This window comes from Otolemur garnettii, unplaced genomic scaffold, assembly GCF_000181295.1.
Source record: "Otolemur garnettii isolate 467f Iridium unplaced genomic scaffold, OtoGar3 scaffold00034, whole genome shotgun sequence".
NCBI classification, from domain to species: Eukaryota; Metazoa; Chordata; class Mammalia; order Primates; family Galagidae; genus Otolemur; species Otolemur garnettii.
The window spans coordinates 5445199-5458862 of record NW_003852429.1 but is presented as its reverse complement, the minus strand read 5'-3'; the positions used below and the strand labels follow the sequence as shown (position 1 = coordinate 5458862).

General features: G+C 39.6%; 1 protein-coding gene across 1 annotated transcript in view; it reads right to left on the bottom strand.

Annotated features, from left to right (window-relative positions):
- The window catches only part of DNAJC3 (DnaJ heat shock protein family (Hsp40) member C3), an 86578-nt gene that overhangs the window by 54359 nt on the left and 18555 nt on the right, over positions 1-13664 (bottom strand). The window contains exon 2 of the mRNA XM_003789579.3: positions 3644-3754. Within this exon, the coding sequence (XP_003789627.1) occupies positions 3644-3754 (111 nt within the window). The remainder of the gene's footprint in view (positions 1-3643; positions 3755-13664) is intronic.

The following is a 13664-nucleotide window of genomic DNA, read 5'->3' as shown; positions in this document are numbered from 1 at the left end:
AAAAAAAAAAATAAAAAGTGATGGTCACCTTCTTCCTTAGATTATACGAGGGGTCCTCAAACTTTTTAAACAGGGGGCCAGTTCACTGTCCCTCAGACTTTTGGAGGGCTGGACTGCAGGCCCCGCGACAAGTCAGCTGCTAAACAGGACAGGCCACTGGGGCAAAAACACCCAGCAGGCCAGATTAATGTCCTAGTCGGGCTGCATGTGGCCCGCGGGCCGTAGTTTGAGGACGCCTGGATTACACTGCTCATAACAGATCAAAAATATTTCGCAACTGCTACTAAATCTTAAAATTCCTCCCCCAAAATAAAATTAAACTAAATCATTGATACCATAAGCTTTTATTGTTAAAAATGTAATCATGGGTGGTACCTGTGGCTCAGTGAGTAGGGCACCAGCCGCATATACCGAGGGTGGCAGGTTCAAACCTATCCCTGGCCGAACTGCAACAAAAAAATAGCTGGGCGTTGTGGTGGGCACTTGTAGTCCCAGCTACTCGGGAGGCTGAGGAAAGAGAATCACCTGAGCCCAGGAGTTGGAGGTTGCTGAGAGCTGTGTAACACCACAGCACTCTACCGAGGGCAATAAAATGAGGCTCTGTGTCTACAAAAAAAAAAAAAAAAAAAAGTATACCATGCCCAAGTAATCTGCAAAACATACCAAGCAAATTTTTAAAAATGAAAATGGAAGGAAGGGTGTCAGAACTGTAAATAATATCAACCATGGCAGTACAAGAAAAAATGATCTACTGATACACAAGTACTAGCCAAATTCTTTCACAAACTTTATCAGTTTTCTAATCACAGAATAAATTAAAGAAATAAAATATACTGCCATATATACTTTGAAAAGTATGCACATATAAATGTTTTAACAAATGAATAAACATTTAATGAACTGTTTTTATAGTAGGTTGAAAGCAATGTATTAAAATGATATTTTGTGGATGATATTTTACCACAAAGAACCAGCTTATATTTAAAAACCATGACCTAACAGTAGTAAATACATAACTTGTTAGTCTAGAAAGTCAGGAGACCTGAACTCCTGGTCAGTTACTACTAGTCCCTACTAGTCAATTACTCACAGTAAGAGGTACTCACTAAGTCACTGGGTTAACTAAAGCAGTTAACATGGCCATACTAAAGATCTAATATTTACTTAAAAAAGAAAAAAAAAAGAAAATTGAACCACAGAGATTAATTCTTTTCTGACAAACATATCTCCAAAGAGTTTCAAAAGACTGCAATACTCCATCACCATCTACTATATATTTCTGTCACACACAATTTAAACTTTTTTTCTATAGTTTGTTATGAACAGTATTTGACATAAATCACATAAACCGATAAATGTTCTCAAGCTGCAGTGGTCTCCATTAGAAATTACGATGTGCGGCAGTGCCTGAAGCTCATTGGGTAGGGCGCCGGCCACATACACCAAAGCTGGCGGGTTGAACAACAATGACAACTGCAACAAAAGAATAGCCAGGCATTGTGGCGGACGCCTATAGTCCCAGCTACTTGGGAGGCTGAGGCAAGAGAATCGCTTGGCAAGAGTTTAAGGTTGCTATGAGCTGTGACACCACAGCACTATACCGAGGGCAAGAAAGTGAAACTCGGTCTCAAAAAGAAAAATTACGATGTGTACCCCATTTGAGAATTTCTGCTATTTGCCAAATCACAATGAACAAAATGACACCACTATTCAGATTCTGAATGCATTAGCCATGTTTCACATTTGCCCTTTACTAAATCTCACCAATGAATTACCATGTTTCATCATTGCTCATTTACACCTTTCAGGGAACACAATAATGTTTTACTGGGTATTTGGGGGAAGAACCTTTCAAGAAGTCTCATATTAAACGGTGAGGCAGTCATTTAATACTGCTTTAACAATATGCTATAGCCCTTGCTCTTTCTGCTAGATAGGAGACTAAAAAATCAAATAATATAATATAAAGCAGGTAGGAGATGGACATTTTTGCAAATATTCTTGTGGTAGTAGGTAAGAATCAATATTTTTTATAAGACATGCTTTCTCTAATAACTGAAAAAATTTTAAATTACCATGGTGCAGCACTGAAGACAGCCTGAATCATCAGGAAAAACGTGGACTTAATGATGTTGTGGTTATCCAGGAAATGGGTGAACAGTAAGTTGTGCATATGGTTGTGCCAAATAACTGCCATTTCTCGAGTGGAGTTATTCATTGAAACACAAACTTCCAGATAGAAACACCACAGTTAGAAAACTGTTATCAAACATGTTTGTAGAAAAGTCTTAATTTTCAGAGGCACAAAAATTAAGATTTGTACATGCTTTTCATGTGTTAATATATCCTATTTTCAAATACTATAGCTATTATTGTCACCTAATCTTCATAGAATTTCCTCCTTTGGGTGGCACAGTGAAAACGGCTGGGAATTTGCAGGTAATTTATTTAAGCCTATAATTTCTTACATAACTGGAACAATATTATGTAAGAAATATCCAGTAGCAAGAGGAAGATTAAAATGTTTCTCATTATTTCAGAGACTAATAACATTAGTTATAAAAATAAAAATCTGAGTTTACAAAAAAGAATATTGCCAAACTAAAAATAGGGTGATAATTCTTCTGGGGGTACAACTATATTAAAAAAAATATATTGCCCAGCTGGGCACCTATAATCCTAGCATTCTGGGAGGATGAGGTGGGAAGATCACTGGAGAGTGAGGTTTCAAGACCAGTCTGAGCAACAGTGAGACCCCGTCTCTACCAAAACCAGAAAAAATTAGCTGGGCATTGTAGCCAGCTACTTGGGAGTCTTAGGCAGGATGACTGCTTAAGCCTAGGAATTTGAGGTTGCTGTGAGCTAGGCTGACACCATAGCACTCTATACTGGGCAACAGAGTGAGAAACTATTTCAAAAAAAACAAACAAGACAGAAAACCTGAAACACCACCCTCCTTACCTCCTAGGCTGTTGATTTTAGTCACTCAGAGCCATCCCAAATCAGCATGAGAAAATATAATAAAAAGGTACAGTGAGGAAAGTCGATGTCAAAGAGCCCAACATAAAGGTTTATGCAGTGACTCATTAAAAAATCCATTAAACGCCACTCTGAACCCATTTATGCTGGTCATCTCACTTCTCAAGCTGTAACAGCTGATGCTACAGACAGACACAAGTAAGTAATAAGAGGTGACAGTGTTCAAGGGCCAGCAGGAGTTTGACCAACACTGAAGAGGCAATGAACTGCAGGATCTCCCAAGTACACACAGTGATTACACATAGTGATAACCCTACTCATCAGAAAATTAACCTCCACTCTGTGAGATCTGTTTAAGGCAGAAATTATAGACTACATTAAGAAAAGTTTTTGTAAAAAAAAAAAAAAAAAAGTTTTTGTCAAAATTATCTTGAAGTATTCTTGTCACATACAGTAGTAAGCCTCAGTTACAAGCTAGATTGACATGCATTCAAGTGTTACACATTTATTTTATTAATCTAATTTACCCAGAATCCCAAGTATTTTTATGTTTTATTTAAACATGAAATATTGTTTATTTGAAATGTTGTCCAGAAAAGAGCTATTAGTTAGAATTCACTAAGACAGCCACCGAGTGGCTTGGGCTTGGTTCCGTGATACAAACCTACTGCAGCATGAAACTGAGACAAAGCGTCAGCGAGCTGGCCAGCTGCAAGTAGTTTCTTGCCCAATTCCAGATGCTTCTCAACGTCCGCATTTACTCCACATTCAGCACCTAAAAACAAATTAAAAGATAATCAATTAACTTTCCACAAATCAATAATTCTAAAAAACCAAAATGTTTAGAAATATAGTTATTTGGCTCAGTGATCTACTCAGATAAGTCACAGAGGCTAGAAAATGACATGAAGTAACAATAAAACACAAACAGCACTTCGATTTTATAGAGGACAAGAAGCTCAAAAATACAACCTTATCGATCTAATTAGTCAAAGAATATAACCAGTCTACAAAATAAAAGTGAAGGTGCATTAACACAGAAGTAGCAAGAAGATTTTGAACAATAAAATAAGAATTGTTAAGCTAGAATCTCACCTTAATGAATATTACACAGTCCACTATAATAGTCAAGTATTTGTTGACTGTCCCTTCTAAGCATTGGGGATAAGTGAGCAACAGACACTTCTAGTACCTGATCTTATGCTGAAGGAGACAGACATAACAAAAAAGTAAACTGGCTTGGCGCCTATAGCTCAACGGGCTAAGGCGCCAGCCACGTACACTTAAGGTGGCGGGTTCAAATCCCCAGCCCAGACCCGCCAAACAACAATGACGGCTGCAACCAAAAAATAGCCGGGCGTTGTGGCAGGCACCTGTGGTCCCAGCTACTTGGGAGGCTGAGACAAGAGACTCTCTTGAGCCCAGGAGTTGGAGGTTGCTGTGAGCTGTAATACCACGGCACTCTATCCAGGGGGACAGCTTGAGGCTCTGTCTCAAAAAAAAAAAAAAAGTAAACTACACAGTACGTTAGGTGAAAAGTACTATGGAAAAAGTTGAGCCCTAAGAGGAGGTCAGCAATGTGGGGGGACTTACAGGAGTAAACAAGGGGGCAGCCTTGGTCCAGACTCACCTCCCAATGAGGTCACCACGTACCCCAGGCTTCACACCCACAGCAGTACCCACATTCTCCTTGTACACAGGGAGACCCACAGGGCTCACCTACATGCAAAAGGATTGTTTTCTGCTTGCCCATTTACTGGGGATCAGCTCTAGCACCAGCAACTCACAAACTTCTCCATCAGCTAACTTGGGCTACAACTTCTAATAGGGCCTGAAACCCAGCCTTGAGGAAAGGCCCCCAAATTGACTCTTCTTTGGACTGTCTCTCAGCTGTAGAATATCCTTTAGTGTTCTCTTCACATCTTTAGTTAACTCTATAGTAACTTAATTCTTACATTAAACTTCCTCTTGAATGAACCCAGACTGATACACAGTTGGTACTGGGAGCGGTCTGAGAAGAGAGGCAAACAAAGATGGGATTTGAGGATTGGTCATGCCCTTAAGCTGGAGTTTCAATGGGAAATGAGATGCAGGTAATCCACAGTAGGTACTGGAATCACAAGTAATTAAACTATCATTTGTGGTTTACTGGAATAAAGTACTAACTGGAGCACTTTCTGGAAGCCAAACTGACCGCTGCACTTGACTGCAAAGACTGAAATCATGACAAGGATTGTGACGTGGGTGGCTTCTTTTGAGTGTTGTAGAGCACCTACAGAGAGAAAATATGCTCAGATCTAACTCTCAGCTCAAGTCATGGTCTGAGAGCTGATTGAGCTGAAAAACAAATACAAAATTTTAATTATGAGTCATGCTGAATTAAAACAATAGCTGAATCCATAGTCTCACTAGGTCTCTCCTTTGAAAGTTACAGCATAGACTGGTAAACATTTGGTCCCTTAAATTTGGAATGAGAAAATTTGTTTGGACCTAACTGAAACTAACCAACTTAGAGCCTGCAAGTCCTTCTGAGCTTCCAATAACAGAAGTAGCTTATCTTTCCATGTCTTAAGAGAGCCTTCTACTGCTTAAAAACACCAGGACAACCTTATCTAGTGCAGATGCCTTAAAAAAAGGGTCATCAACCTCCTCAAGACCCATCGTCTACACCCATTGTCAAGCAGTATCAAATCTTGGCAAGCTCCAGAGAAAGAAGTATACACTACAACCCAAAGGAAACAGCTTAACACATCAAAAGAATTGCAAGGCTTGGCTGATAAATTAGCAGAGGCCCACAGAACATGTATGGGAATGGATTCTAAAGGTGCTAGACCAAGAAGGGTGAAATATAACACTGTCCATCAGTGTTATAATGAATACTAATTCATTGACGGATGCACATTTAACTAAAGCAAAGGTCAGCAAACTGTTTTGTAAACAAAGCTTCACTAGAACACAGCCACGTGTATTAAAAAATGGGCTGTATCATCTACAGCTGCTTTTACACTATAGCAGAATGGAGTAATTGTGACAAAATCTGTATGGGCTGTAAAATCTAAAATATTCACTATCTGACCCTTTACAGAAAAAGTTTGCCAACTCCAGTACTAGAGATCTCACATGCAATGTGTTAACTTACACACTGAGGTGTCTCTACGAACTTAATTGGTGCCTGCCTGAAACTTAAGACTCAACAGTAGCCTATAATTAATTAGGCTGAGATTCCAAAGTTGCCCTAGCACAATAAGGGGAAAGGATCAAAAGGCTTAGAGAAGTAATGCTGGACTGGATTTATCATGTGTTACCAACACACCAAACCCCTACTGTGTTCTGTAAGAAGGCCTAGAAGATACTTCCTCTACTAAGGCATTGAGAGATGCAGTAGTGAGGGACCACCTGCCACCTTTTAAAAACTCTACAGTCATTCTCCTTTGCAGGACATTTATAACTATGGGAGGATGCCACCACCGAGATGAGCTTACTGATTTCAATAGGGATAAAAGGATCCTGAAGAATTAGTCTACATCAGAAACCAGGTGTAAAAGATATCCAAACGGAGGAGAATCTTAATAATCAGGTGGATAAAATGACACACTCTATGATATCATTCAACCTCCTTGAGCCCATATGAATGGGTTCAAAAACAGATTAGTCTTTACCAAAGCTGACCTGGCCAAGGCTACTACGGCTCAGTGTCTAATTCACCAATACTGAAGACCAACCTGAGCTCCCAATACAGCACCACTCCCAGGGAAATGGGGTGCAGAGGGACCAGCCAGACACTCAGTGGTGGACTGATTTTATTTGGTTCTCTTCCACAATAGGTCACATTCTTATATTCTGAATATGAATTTGCCTGTAGTGCTCTGCCAGCACTACCACTGAGGCTCACAGAATGCTTTACGCATCATCACACCATCACAGCATTCCACACGGCACCATGTCTCATCAAGGAACTCATATCATAGCAAAAGAGGTGCATAATGTGCTCACACCCCTGGGATTACCTAGATTTGCCACATACACCATCACCCAGAATGGCTTATTGAAGACTAAGCAGTGGCACTAGTTAGGAGACAAAGACCTGAAAGGTCGGGGCTGCAGTTTATGCTTTCACTCACAGACCATTATGTGGTTTCATCTCACCTACAGTCAGAACATGTGTCCAGGCATCAAGAAGTAGAAGCAGGAGTAGCTCTCTCATCATTCATTACACACAATAATGTACTTGTAAAATTCCTGCTTCCGGCCCTGGCTTTGAGCTCTGATGGTTTGAAGATCTTAGTTCTCAAAGGCAAATGCTTCTTCCCCAAGGGGACAAAACAATGTTTTCAATGAATGAGAAGATGACACTGCCACCTGGCTATTTTATACTTCTTATACCACTGGAACTAACAGGCAAAGAAAAACTGGTCAATCTACCGGATGGAAAAATTGATCCCAGTTACCAAAGGGAAACAAGGCTGCTGCTATACGATGGAGACACAGTGGGCTACACAGAACCCAGAGGATTCTCTACAGTGGCGTAATACTTCCATACAAATACTAAAGGTTAATAACATACCAAAGAAACAAAAACAGAACAGTTAAGACTCAAATCCTTCAGGAATCAAAGTTTATGGTTCACTCAATCAGGTTTAAAAAAAAAAGCCAGAGAGTGTGAAATTCTAGCTCAGGTCAAGAGAAGTATGGAACAGGTAGGTGAAAGAAGCTCCGTGTACCAGCTGCAACCTCAGATCAGTGATGGACACAAGGATTGTAGTAGTTTTGCAAATTTCCCCTCCGCTTACTGTATGTGTGTTTATTAATGTTTGTATATACAGTAAATCTTCATAATTCACAGATTCTATACTTGTGAATTTGCCTGCTCACTAAAATCCATTTGTAACCTCCAAACTACTACAGCACTTTCACAGTTCTGTGGGAACATGTGCAGATCAGCAAGAACTGGAACCGCCGGCAGGAATGCTCCCAGCTGAGGTCAAACAAGGTGTCACTCTTGCTTCTTATGTCAGCTTTCATGTTATAAACAAGTGTCCTCTCCATAAAATATACATGAGTCATTATGAAAGTTCTCAGTTACACAAAAATCAAGAAACATAAAATCCACAGACAGAAATAAATGAAGCCCAGCGTCACTGATAAACCAAGTGAGTTGAGACTTGCACAGATGAATCAAAGAAGATGCTATCAAGTGTTTCTTGAAAGTGAAACAGTGAACCAGAACGCAGTTTGCCTCAAAACTTGCATAGTGACCCATGTATAATGTCATCTTTACACATTTTCTATGCTTCCTGGTGTGACTTTGCCTTTTTGAGCAGCTCCCAAGCATAGTTCTGATTCTGTTGTTCCCATGAGCAGGAAAACTGGGATGTGCCTTACTGAGAAAATAAATATATTGGTTAAGCTTTCTTTAGGTATGAAAGATAATGCTGTTAACTGTGCGTTCAATATTAATGAATCAACTATATTAAATAAGGTGTCTTCAAACAGAAACACACAGAAAACAAGTATGCTGAGCTACTGACAAAAGTGCCGTAACCGGAGGCCTGTAGGAACCTAACTCTGTAATTACCTTAGGAATAACAGTTCGATATTTGCTAATTTAGTGCTCATGATGACTTTTTTACGGAACATAACTACCATGAATAACAAAACTCAACTGTACTAACCACAGTCTTCTCCCTAAGTTGTTGAACTTTACAACTTAATTGTTATATAACCAAATACTGATGGGACAGTGATGGAGTAAGAGTAGGGTTTTGTTTGTTTGTTTTGGTTTACTCCTTTTTTTTTGCAGTTTTTGGCCGGGGCTGGATTTGAACCCACCACCTCCGGCATATGGGGCCAGTGTCCTACTCCTTTGAGCCACAGGCACCACCACTTGCTTCTTTTTTTCTTAGAGACGAAGTGTTGCTCTGTTGTTCAGGCTGGAGTGCAGTGGTGTGACTGTAGCTCTCTATAACCTCAAATTCCTGGGCTCAAACACTTCTCCCTCTGCCTTCCCAGTAGCTAGGACTACAGGTGTGCACCACCACACTCAGCTAATTTATTTTTATTTTTAGAGACAGGATCTCCAGCTTGGTCTTGAACGCCTGGTCTCAAGTGATCCTCCAGCCTCAGCCTCCCAAAGTCCTGGGATTACAGGCAAGAGCCACCAATCCTGGCCAAGTGTAATGACACAGCCAGTGATGAATATATGACTGTTGGAATTACAAGTCTTCTCAATTAGGGTACTGATGAGAACTTTTTTACATGTATGAAGGCCGGCTATATCAGGCCAGATAGAAAACTGTTTCAGTCTATTCAGACTGAAACAACAAAAATAGCATAAACTGGATGGCTTTTAAACAATATTTATTTCTCACAGTTCTGGAGGCTGAGGAGTGCAAAATCATCCTGCCAGCAGACTCAGTGTTGATGAGGGCCCATTCCTCACACTATACCCTCTCCTTGAGTTCTTACATGGTAAAAGGAGAAACAAACTCCCTCAGGCCTCTTTTATAGGGGGTATTAATCCCAAACACAAGAGCTCTACCTAATCTCCTCAAGGCCTTGCCTCTTAATACAATCACATTGAATTAGATTTCAACTATGGATTTGGGGCAGACACAACCATTCAGTCACAGCAAAAATAGTTGTTTTGTTACACTGGTATCCAAACATATGTAGAAGGATGCATCCAGAAACTAAGTAGCCAGAGTATTTCTCCCTACCAGTTAAACTTTTCAGGGAGCTAAAAGGAAACCCCACAAAAAAAAATCAATCAGAATTGTACTTGCTTAGGAAGGTACCAGAAAGGATAGACTAGGAAGGAAAACTTCTGGAGTGCTCTCTTGATTGAGAGCAATGGCTAAAGGAGCTCAAACAAGAGGTTTCTTTGGTGCAAATGATACCTTTGGGCATTCAAGATGTTTACTTGGTCCCAATGACACTGTAGTCATTTGTTTTGCAAACAAAAACTTGATGACACATGTTAATATTACCTGACTTGAGTCTGTAAGCATCAAATGCTTTGTTCTCAATATTTTTCACAGTTGTACCTGAAATAATTTGTATAAGTAGTGGATTCTCAAGGGAGTATGTAAATATAAATATGTAGTCCAATAAATTCAGAGACTCATCAAGTTCAGAAGACTCAACCATTGTTGGAGAATGTGAATATAAAGGTAGTTTTAAAAAATAGAAAATGTCAAGTACCCTAGAATCTGATTTGGAAAACAAAAGTGTAGAAACTATTTTAAATTTAAAAGAAACCAAGTCCTCAGCTACTTCAATGGAAAGAAGACAATTTGAACCCAAAAATATGATTTTAATCTCAGTATATCAGCAATAAAAGCCAGTATTCATAACAAATCATCAATTTTAGAAGTCTTCCAGCTGGTCTTCTCAGAGCATTTGGTTAATCATATTGTACAACTCTAGAGGAAGAAGTGTTCCTGATAACTATCCATCCTGTCTCACAGAAAGTCATTTTCCATCAAAGTATAGCAATCCAACAGGAATACGGCAAAACACCCAAAAGAGATGTGTTGTTTACACAAAACATAAAAAGTTAAGCAAAACAAGGTCTCAATACATATGACGAGGGTGGCACCTGTGGCTCAGTGCATAGGGCGTCGATATACCAAGGGTGGCAGGTTCGAACCCAGCCCCAGCCAAATTGCAACAAAAAAATAGCTGGGCATTGTGGTGAGCACCTGTAGTCCCAGCTACTCGGGAGGCTGAGGCAGGAGAATTGCCTAAGCCCAAGAGCTGGAGGTTGCTGTAAGCTGTGACATCATAGCACTCTACCAAGAGTAACAAAGTGAAACTCTCTCTCTAAAAATAAATAAATAAATAAAATACATATGATATAATGTTGGATTATGAATTATACCATGTTTTGAGTTGTACCATACAAAAAAGGATTATTAAATTTTTATTGATATGGCAATGCTTTATCACTTCATATTAATTTTTTGTTTCACATTACTCTTTGTAAACACAAATATACAGGGTGGCCACATGAAAATAAATTGCACATGAACTTTATGGCCACCCTGTATAATATTAGAAGTCAAACCAATTTGGGTGAATTATTTTCATTAGTAGGAAACCAAAGAACATCCGGTAGCACACCATGTATCGTAACAGTTGAGACTGCTGCTTGCCTCAACTGGCACGTTTTGCTTCTCAGCGCTCTGCAGTTAAAGGGCTAAAGGAGTTGGTTACACAGCTGCGTGCAGCTATCAAAACTCAGCAAATGTACACTTAAAATATGGACATTTGATTGTACAGTGATTTTGCTGGTTATATGCACATTAAAGTGTTTAGGACCACATATACTAGTGTTATTTTGACATGCATTTTTTAAAAAGGATTAATGAATGGGCAGAGAAATGTCCAGAAATGGGTAGCTTGGCAAGTGACAAGTGCCTATAATTCCAACCACTTGAGAGACTGAGGCAGGCGGATTACTTGAGCCCAGGAACTGGAGATCAGCCTGGCAAGACAGTGAGACCCTGTCGGGGAGGGGAAGCTGGAGAGAGGAGAAGAGGGGTAGAGAAGGGAGGGAAGGGACAGGAGAGGAGGGGCGTTCATGACCACGTGGTATGTGTTAAAAACAAGTATAATAAAACGTTAATGGCAGAATCTAGGTGATGGATATGGGGAAAAACACTGTAAAGTACTTTCAACTTTACAATACATTTAATATTTAATAAAATGTTAGGAAAATATACACTATAATTGGAAGGACAGCCTTGCTAACAAACTATCTAAAAGAGAAAATTAACAGAAAGAAAAAAAGTGAAGACACACAACTGCCCCCCTTTGTTTGATTAACCACTTCTGGTTCAACATGTTCTCTGTAAGAGTTTAATAGCACTTGAAGAGTATTCAACAGCCAGCCACAAGACCACATTCCAAGGAGACTGATTAATTCAACTTACAGAAGGAAAAACAAACACAGCCACGTCACAGCTGCCTTCTACTATCAGCTGGCAACAAGTATTTTTTTTCTTTCTCTTTATCCCAATAAAAACCCTAAACCCATTAACCTTGATGCCAGACTCCTTTCTTTCACTCTCATGACAAGCCTTTTCCTCTTAAGTAAAATTAACTTTTTACTTCTTCCTATCCTAATCTTTATGTTGAAAATTCTTTCTCAGCCCACACTATGAATTCCCACCCTAACAATAGTGTTATGATGGGGGAATATATATATATATATATAGGGTACTGTGTAGGCACAAGCACTTAAGACACTTAATATTTACAGTTAAAATTAAATAATATTGAAAACTCAGTTTTTTAGTCACACCAGTCACAGTTTTAAGTGCTCAATAGCTAGTGGCTAGTGTAGGGGAGAAAGAATAATTTTCTCTCTATCTTCATAGTTCTTAACTGGGACTCCCTATAACAAAAGTCAGATTACCAAGGGAAAAACAGAAGTTCTTTCACATGTACACCTAATGTATACATGGGAGGAAACTCAAAAGAACAGAGTAAATCTTGACAGTAAATTTACTCAAAAGAACTGAGTCAATCTTTGCGATCTCAAAGAAAGAGTCTGAACTTGAATACCATCATTTGCTGAAACAAAGAAAAACTAGCCAGGCGTTGTGGTTGGTGCCTATAGTCTCTAGTTAAGGGAAACCCCAGTTACAGGGAATATGCCAGGAAAAGCACTGAAAGCCAGCGTAAGATTTGTTATGGAGATGCCTTCTCCATTTAGTCACCCCTCTTTTCCTGGTGCAAAGAGGGAGCTACCCTTCCAAATAGAGATTTCTTTGAGTCTCCTATTTTTGATACTCCCAAGTATATACATACACATGTAATTATAATGACATTTTTCCTCCTGTTATCTTTCTTAAGTCAACATAGGCCAAATGTCTATATGCCTCTGGCCAAAAAAGCGGTTTGAGAGCAGTGAAAAGACTTTGTGCAGGCATACTTGTAAGAAACTGAGGCAGAACCCCATGTGGCCAGGTTGGTTGTGAGCCTAACATGACCAACCAGCTATTCCACTTTGGCTGGAATAGCATTGCCAGACTGTGTTAAGGAATTAAGGCTGACTTTATAAGGCCAATGAAAAAGCCCTTTGGAAAACTGGCCAGATACCCATCAGTAACCTTTCCCGATCTGTGGTAAGTGATGAAGGTCGCTTGCTGACAGGTCCAGGAATGGAAATGTGCTCAGGGACCTCAAGAGAAAAGGAATTTACCCAATGCATACAGGTATCTAATGGCACAGGTGAAACTTGGGCTCATGGAAGACTTTTGAAAAGTCCAGCCTAAAAATTCCTTATAAAAGGCTCCAGCAAAAAGCCCCTGACTTAAGGCCTACATGGAAGCAGAGGTTTGCACACAAATTCCTGCATGCCCAAGAAGTTTCTTTATACCTTGCTTAAAGATTCAAAGTAACAGCCTCCAAACGGCAAGGTCAGCAAGGGCAGGTATTCAATCTACCTTGTTCTTCCCTAGCCTCAGGCATAAGAACAAAGAAGTAATGGCTAACAAGATGTTCTCGTTTATGATTGGGTTATGTTCCATAAAAATACTAGAAGAAAGTGTAGGGAAAACACTTGAAGAAATCGGCCTGGGAGAACATTTTATGAAGAGGACACCCGGGCAATTGAAGCAACATCAAAAATACACTACTGGGACCTGATCAAACTAAAGAGCTTCTGCACAGCCAAGAAC